The 8,977-nt window shown below is 41.6% G+C and overlaps 1 protein-coding gene across 1 annotated transcript in view; it reads right to left on the bottom strand.

Annotated features, from left to right (window-relative positions):
- Nucleotides 1-7,388: 7,388 nt before the first annotated feature.
- Nucleotides 7,389-8,977, bottom strand: part of FKBP14 (FK506 binding protein 14, 22 kDa) — a 6,398-nt gene continuing 4,809 nt past the window's right edge. Inside the window, exon 4 of the mRNA XM_008935019.1 lies at nucleotides 7,389-7,808. Coding sequence (XP_008933267.1) covers nucleotides 7,650-7,808 — 159 coding nt within the window. The 3' untranslated portion in view covers nucleotides 7,389-7,649. The remainder of the gene's footprint in view (nucleotides 7,809-8,977) is intronic.

The following is an 8,977-nucleotide window of genomic DNA, read 5'->3' as shown; positions in this document are numbered from 1 at the left end:
TTGTGACCAATCTTCCTTGACAGCAGCCATGCGGTTTATCTCAGCAGCGCTGGCTCCCCCAGATAACGGAGAGTGGCACAGCACACTTGTGCCACACAGCCCTCTACCCTGGGGTGTTTACTTCTTTGTGTCCATAGGAACCACATTCCATTCTGGGGATCAGCAACTGTGTCTTAGGTAGGCCGCTGCAGACCCTTGTCAAGTTGTTAGCCTAGGTTTTGGGGTACCTTATTGTCCAAGTTTCTGATGACAAGCTTGAGACAGTACTCTTCTTCTGACCGACTCTTGTAAGTACCTAAAAATCAGATGAACTGGGGTTGTACAGGACAAATATACCTGGTTGCTGCTAAGTTGGATTTCTAAGCCTATACCTATAAAGGCACCCCACTAAACTGAAATGACCCCTCTTCCATTGAGTTATAGGGACAAAAATATGCTTACATACAGAAGAGTTGGTAACATTGAAAAACCCTGCGAGACCCTAAGACAATAGGTACACCACAGGACAATAAATTCAACTGTTTTTATAGAAAAAATTGAAAGACCAAAAAGCATCAATAGTACTTGGGTGTTTTAGGTTTTTCAGACAGTCAGGAGACCAGAGCAGAGAGATGAGAGTACTTCTCCCACACTGAAGGTGGCTTTACCTATAACAAAGAGGGTGACAGATGCAATATTCCAATGTAAGGTGAAGTTGTCACCTGCTGGGCTCAGTGAATGTTCAAAATGAGAAAGATCAGAGGAATACCATCTGCAGCCCCTTTAACCAGTTATACCAGTGAAGATTAATGCATGGAAATGGCAGCAGCTGTACCCAAGATGTCACTGTAGGCACTGTAGGCTTAGATACCAAACATCACAGAAGGTGATTGCTTTCTCTGTGGCACAAGTGGCATAACAGAACAGAGCTGCTTGGCCTGTGTCACAGGGACAGAAGAGATCGTGCTACAGGGACTCCGGGCACGCTGCAGTTACCCTCAGTGTCTAGAAACCCAGTGGGCACAACACTGAGCCATACAACTAAGCTGCTCCATTGCCCCTTCAGAAAGGAGTAATGATTTATCAAAAAAGCATTAGTCTCTTGCTTTGTTTTAATCAATTCTGCAATTTTTCTTGGTTTAATTTAGTCACCTGTGACAGCATACTTATTTTCATAACTTGAAAAGGTATCACAAGACACATTTATTATTATTATTGGTTTATAAAGTCCCTGAACCTGGAGCTTTTTTAGTGTGTTAGAACAGCACCTGTAACAGTGACACTAAAACACTTGACAGTAGCTTAAGACTCGTAAAAATAAATAGTCAAGGCGAGTGGAAGAAGGACATCTGTCATCCTAAGAAAATCTGCCAATAACTACAACAAAGAAGTAGAAAACAGAGATAACCATTACTTCCTTACTCAATTATTGTGTTTAACCTTCATGTGTGCTTCCATTGTTACGATGCTGCCCATACAGGAACACCTGTAGCAGAAGAATGACCTGGAAAGGGTGTCTCACTTCCCTCTGCAAGAAATGAGATATATTATGTGCTGTGTAGATATCCTGGTTAAAATTATAATACGCTTCAAGCATAGCTTTTCTCAGCTTCGCATCATTCATCAAATGCCAACACCTTGGACATCAATACATAAGACGAAGCATAGTTCTGGTGTTAGCCAAGTGATACAGGAGTTTGCTAAAGTGTCTGCAGACTCAAAGCAGCTTTTTATTTTATATTAGTGTGTGATGTCTGAATAAGCTACGTGTAAATCGCTGCACATGAAATCGCAGCACTTAAAGATGGGACAGGGATGCGGGGGACAGAGAACCGGCCCGGGGATTTCTCAGCCCCCCGGCGCAGTGCAGCCAGCGCTCGTTCAGGGCAGGCTGCGGCCGCCTCATCAGTTACCACAGCGACAGGTCTGCTGAGCACGCTCAGAAAGTTCTGCCCGTGTCAGCAGGCTTTTTTCTCCTCCCGTACACATTATTATACACCCGGGACTGTGAGCAGCCCTGTGTCCTTCCTAGGCTTTGGATAGGTTTGCTGCAACATCTTCCCTTAGTCTGCTTTTGAAAAGACTTAAAACTTGAGTACTTTTTTTTTTTTTAATATGACTTTAAGGAGTCCTGACTCCAAAGAACCCCCTTGATGATTAAATAATTTTCCTTATCCTTGGAAGTGGTACATTTAGCTGTAGGTGAAAAATGACCTTTGATAACAGAAATTCTTCAAACTGAAATAAAATAAGCTGTTTTAGCTCCTATACTTCCAAAAGGACAGGAAAAAATATTTCTTAAAATTTCCAAAACTGAGTTCTCTCTGTCATAAAATAACCTACATTTACATAAATGGCCTCGTTCACAACATACCACTGGAAAATAGCAGTTAACAGGAGATGGGAACAATAACGAAGCTCAGACTGTACTGTACATTACGTGCTGGTTGGGTGTTACTCCTTATGGACATATTTTAATAAAGAAATGTCAGTGATAAAGGACCCAGGAGTTTTTAAACTTCCTTATATTGGGTGTGAGTATTAGCTAAGAAAAACTGGATGGTATGGAGAGCTGTCACCCTGCCTTTCTCTGCCTCAGTGCAAGGGCCACTGGTGTTTGCTCCAAGCCTGCCCTTAGCTTTACCTGCAGGCAGTGGTGTGACAGCTGGAGCCCGGCTGGTGCCTCTCCAAGAAGTGTTGGCACATCCCTGTGCTGCCACCTGCTCAAGAAGCAACATGTGAAGGTTCAAAGCCAGCAGAGGTCTGGCAGAGCGTATTAACTGGTGTCCTAAGGCCCACCTCACCAACCAGCCTTCACACAGCCCCACCACGGCATGAAAGTCTGGCTGTGGCTGCTCCCAAGGGATGCCATGGTGAGATGGACTTGGCTGGTTAGCAACAGGCCTTGATACCAAACGAATAGGAGTGCTGGCTGTTTCTGCTCTATATGTCCTCCCACTGCAGTTTGTGCTCATTTGTCAGCTGCAAGATGAGCACCACAGCCAGGAACTTTGCATCAGACTGAGTTTTGGAGGCAGAGCACTGAATTATCTCATAGTGCAAGTCTACATCATGCTGTCTGTGTGACCACGTTAAGCTCACATTTTAACCCAGCTAACAACAGTGACCATAGCAATGAGGATGTGATGGCACATACGGGCTGAAATACTGGATGCAGATATACATTCTTACCTGCTGTTAAAAGGAAGGAATGTTGCCAGTTTTACCTCTAAGTATTCTGGTCTGTGTTGCTAAGAGTAAAATCCAGCAGGTCATAATTTTCCTTAAGCTATGGTTAGTCCATTAGCTATAGCCCTATAGATTCCATAGGCAGAGGTGGACACAGAGGTCACCAAAAATATTTTGCACTCTATTTATGGAACAAAAACCTGTTCTCTAAAAACATCTCAGAGGATTAGAGACTAGAGCTGAATTGTGCTGTTAACTCCCAGAAGAGACAGCAGGCCAAGCACACAAAAGAAACAGATATTGCCTAGTTCATTATTCAGGGCGAGAGGCAGAAGAGGAAATATCAGCTGCCTTAAAGAAATTTCAGTGGCAATAAAATGAGGAGGCAAGGATTGATCTGATGTTTTCAGTCTGACTCTCAGATGAGCAATCAATTACCCTGCATCATTTAATCTCCTTAAGCAGGTCACAACACAAACCTAAAAATTAGAAGCATTGTATCTAACATGAAGAGCAGCTCCTAATGGTAGTTAGCATCAGCCTCGGATTATTTTTAAAGGAAAACACTTGTGATTTTGGGAGTTCTGAAGAGCTGTCTTTACCAGATCTCCACAGTCAGATCCTAATATTTTAAAAGTGGGTTTGTTCATTGTTCATCTAATGAAAATGCAGAGCATTTATGAGCAGAACACGAAAGAAAAAATATCACTATCCCCGAGGACAAACTCCAGCCCTTCATCAGGAGCATGGCCTTCAGAAACCTTGCACAAAATTACTTACCTGACATTTCAAACTACTCTCTATCTTCATGGCAAATTTCTCAGCTAAACCAAACTCCTGTTTTTAAAAAAAATCTAAGAGGCAGAAATACTGCACAGCTCCTAACCAGGTGCAACCCCTAGCTGAACCATCCTGCTTCTCAAGCAGAACCTCTGAAGGAAGGAATTTGAAGGAGGCTCCATCTGAATCCCCTCTAGGCTGAGAGAGCTGATAACAAAGGTGCTTGTTCCTGTATAAACAGTTATACGGCTTCCTACTGAGCTTTTAAATTGTTTCTTGTGTGAAACTGTTGACGCAGTGAAGCACAAGCATAGAAACAGAAGCAGGATAGCTGAAGAAAGATCTTTATTTTGTCAGAGTTGCTTTTCCTGTTCTTCCTCTGTGCCAGGAGAAAACTAGGGCACAGAATGTAAGCATTATGATTAGCTTTCAAGAGAGGCTAAAATTATCCAGGATTATAGAAATATAAGCAGGTTTTGTTTGTTTATTTCCTGTTACCAAAACCAATTCAATGTTGAAGACAAACAAAGGGTTTGGGGGTGATGGATTTTGTTTTTCAAAAGCTCTATAATGAGGCCAAGGCATTTTAAAGCAAAATCAACATACCTGTTCTGGATATTCTTTAATGGACCTTGGGAATTTGTGAATTTAAAGTTTGTTGTAAGAATAAAAATCCATACAGAAAATGGCTGAAGCAGTAATTTCTAATCAAAGCCCGATTCTCCTTCCGCCGCCACCAGGGGGGTGAGCGGCTGGGGCTGGGGTTAAGCCACAGGTTTAAAACCCATCAGTATGTATTTTCCCATATAACCGCAGAACAGCAAGGCAGCTAAAGCTGCAGGAGGAGAGCGCTGGTTTGAGCCCTCGCCACTTTTTCCAGTGCTGCCTTTCAGAAACACGCGGTGAGGAGGGAGTACACCTTGCGCTGCACACGCCCGAGTGCCGCCGGAGTTCCGATGCTGCTCCTCGCCCCGGGGTCAGGCCGCTGCCCCGAGCCGCCGCCGCAGCCTGCCCTCGGGATTAGCAGCGGGATGCAGCGGAGGTTAGGGCAGGCAGTGCTATTTCTACCGAAGAAATCCCTTCACTCACAGACGGGCTTTAATGACAGCAAATGGTAATGAAGTCCAAGTGGCTGCTGATTCTGCACTTTGGAATTTTTTTTTTTTTTCAGTTCAATTTCAGAAATTTAATACATCTACCAAGAAAAGCACTAGGAACAAAGCTCAGTCACTCATCTGGCATAAGCCTACACATAAAATAAAGCCTACACATAAAATAAAGCATCTTGGTCCTGCAGCTTTAATACTCTCCTGGCATTAACAAATTAACTACACATTCACTGAAAGTTATTTTCATGAAATGCTTTAAGTCCAAGCAGAAGATAATGCATATGTGCAAGCCTCAGTTCTGCTCTTCCAGCAGCACACACACACACAATTTCCTATTGGTTGGTTGGGTACCTGCCAGGTCCCACATCCTAGGTGAGACTGGCTTAAGGGTCAGCTTCATATCCTATTAGCCCTCCTTGGCTTAGGCTATGCTAATTGCCCAGGCTCACCACACAGTCAACGGAAAAAGAGGAAACTTTGATAAGGCATCTAGCCCAATAAAACATGAACAACATACATGTGATGAGCTGCCCCCAGCTGCTCTGGTTGCTGCAAGGGAAATCAGAACACCCAGCACAGAACATGGGAACAACTGTGGGAGAGCTGAAGTCATGCAAGCTTAATTTTCCTAAGTGATAAGAAAAACAAACAAACCCAAAACAAAACACAAAAAAACAACACCACCACAAACAAACAAACAAAAAAACCAAAACACAAAAAAAAACCACAAACACACCACAAAACCCACCCAAAGACCAAACATCCCAAACAAACCACCAGTATTCAAAATCATGACTGGTAAGAAGAGCTAAAGGAGTAATGGTTATTTACTATTTCCTCACAAGAATCAGGACAGGCAACAAGCCTAAAACCAAAAAGAAATATTTTCCTACACTACTCTAACATGAAACTCACTGCCATAGAACGTTAGGGAAGCAAAAACATAACTGGGTTCAAGAAAACTAGATGGCATCAAGGAAGAAGACCTAAAGGTTACTGAAGACAAAATGTGGGCACAATTCCATATCACGTGGGCCATCAACCACAAAATGCCAGATGCTGGTAGAAGAAAAACAACCAGACAAAACCCTCACCTCTGTATACCTTCACTGATACTTTTTTTTTTTTCCCCCCAAAACAGTCACTGTTGACAACAGTCTGTAATATCCATATGGTTCTGTTACTTACTTGCAACACTAGGTGGCAGGGAAAACATCTAGCTCACCTACTGCACTGAGGACATTGGATGTACAGCCTCACTCGGCAAGAGTTCAGGATTAGTGCAATGCAGCAATCACGACTTCATACAGCTGGGTTTGCTTTGTGTCCCTACGTAGCCCGGAACAACATTTTTCAAGTGAAATACTGTATTTAGAGACACACATGTTAGTGCTGCCAAAATACAGGTTAGTTCCTACCCAAAGATACCTTCCCCTCTCATTTAAGAGGCCATGGACAATTGAAAAATGTTCCTTCCTCTCCAGAAACAGTTAAAAAAAAACATAAAGGGGAGCAAAAGACTCACTGTTTCCATCTCTGTACAGATACAGCACTGTAACATTTACCTCCTGCCTCTATTTTCTAAAAAGTCACTTTATTTAGAATTCACATCACTTCCATGCTACTTGAGAAAATACTGCAAAGAGGCAACAATGAAACAAGTTTTGCAACTCAGGCAAAGCAGTTAACCCAATGCAAAATATTCTTCAGGCCATACTGATCATCCTGTCAGCAAGCTCTTCCCCTTGTGAAAACAGGAAAAGTTTCAGACTTGTTTGCTCAAGATCCCTCTCAAAACTCTATAAGATAGGCTCTTTCTTCATGAATGCAAGCTCTGAGTTGCAAAACAGATGTGTGCATGTATGTAATGGATATCACCTCTGCACTGCAGCACAACTTGCTGTTTTTCCAGGTTGCAGATTATTTCCTAGTCTGTTGCTGACAGTATGACATTTAATTTCTACTTTGTTCATGCAATTTACAGAAAGATACAGAAAATTATTGGCATGGCTGGTAACACTCTCCCTTCAGAAGAGCAAAATCAGCACAGGACAGTCCATCTTCTCCTTCAGCTTTGTATCAGTTTCTCAGCTGTACAAAGAGATTCTGATGCCTTCTAGTCCATCTTTTAAATGTCTGCAGAAAAAAAGCAAGGTCAGCACACTGCTTTTCCAACAGTGACACACAAAAAGGAAGGTCAAGAAATTTAACTACAGGCTCAGAGTTATACATAACAGTAACTGAAAGTTATGTTAACACACAAATAAATCAGAGTAAGGCACTGAATGGGATTTTAATTTTTACAATGTATGATAACAGCAAAGTTTCTTCCACTTCTGAAAAATAAGTTAATACAAAATTTAAAAATCAGTGATGTGCAAGGTCTTTGCTGCATAAAAGGAAGTACATTTTCATACTTTAAAATATTTTAAAACATTTTTACATAACGAACAGAAATTCTCTTTTATATAAACAAGGAGCATTTCTTTGCCAACAGCAGCTGTCAACTCCAAAACACAGAATTAAGATGACAAGGGAACCAGGCAGTCTAAATCACTGCCATTTGTGTCAAAAAAATGTTGTCACCCTTTCCTACAGCTCATCATGCTTGTATGTAAATTCCCTTGCAGATATAAACCCATCACTGTCTTCATCTTCTTTATCAAATATGTCTTCAACCAAAGCATCATGCTGGGTGTCATTAACCACTGCTCCATGCTTTTCAAATTCTTTCTTCAAGTAAATTTTCACCTATTAGGCAAAAGGTGACAGTTAATGTTTTTAGGCTTATTACAGAATTGATTACTAGAGCATCAGAAGGGGCCACTATATTGAGGATGGTAGTACCAGGCAACAGATACCTTCCTTCCCATGCCACTGACAGAACACTGCTGTTCTGACTGACTCTGCAGCCCAGTTTAGTGACAAAAGACTCTACAGAAATCTGCCCACAACCTCTGTGTTTGCTGCTCTGATGGGAACTAAACTAACAAAAGTTTCTTTCTAGACATCTCAAAATTTTGAAGGACAAAGATACAGAGTAGCTTTAGACAGACTAGTGGAAGTTAGTTACAGTAAGCTAGTTACTAATGGTGAGCAGTGTTTCAAATATCAGATTTTTACCGAGCTTAAAGTTTAACAAGAATATCAATACCAACATACCCATCTGTTGAACAGATAGCACTTGCATAAGAAGAACTGTAACAGGGGACCATTAGCAGCAAGATAAATGGGCCCTGCTTCAGGTCTGTTTTATTAATTTCACATTCTGGTATTTGTTAGGGTCATTGCTCACATTTCTAACACACTGACACTGGACACACCAACACTGTCTGATGCACAGTACAACAGATTAGTCTTTTGGGCATAGCAAACTGTACCAGCCCCAAATTAAAAAAAAAAAAAAACAAAAAAAAAAAACCCAACAAAACAAAACAAACCTCACTGGTTTATCCTACATTTTCATGGATGACTTGGATGTACATCAGAAAATCAGAAGACTGAAAGTAAGAGGCAAACAGCAGGTGAATAATACTGAATATATGTTCTGCAGAGAGTGAGTGCTATGAGACAGGACTGCCCCACAGCAGAAGAATTTCTAATTCCAGATTATTAGTAAATCAGTGACTAATTCCAAAAATCCCTGAAGACTGGTTTTATTTCTAAGATGTTTTACTTCATCCAAATCTCCCATAAGCGCGGAGCACACATGGGTCATATGTCTGTATGACCTCAGCCTATCAAAGCTGCTTTTGAATGTCCATCAGTTCAAGGATCCAAGGCTCATTGTGATGCAGCATAGATATATATCCTTGGCTTTGTTTTACTGAAAAAAAATTGTTAAGGTGTAAGAAAGTATGTGAGGTGAAGCCATGCCAGAAAGGCAAAGCTCAGACAGCAGCTTGATTGTCAAGCTAGGA

Source organism: Merops nubicus, unplaced genomic scaffold, assembly GCF_000691845.1.
Source record: "Merops nubicus isolate BGI_N331 unplaced genomic scaffold, ASM69184v1 scaffold41740, whole genome shotgun sequence".
In the NCBI taxonomy this organism is placed as follows: domain Eukaryota; kingdom Metazoa; phylum Chordata; class Aves; order Coraciiformes; family Meropidae; genus Merops; species Merops nubicus.
The sequence above is the reverse complement of the archived record's forward strand: the minus strand, read 5'-3'. Positions and strand labels throughout refer to the sequence as shown.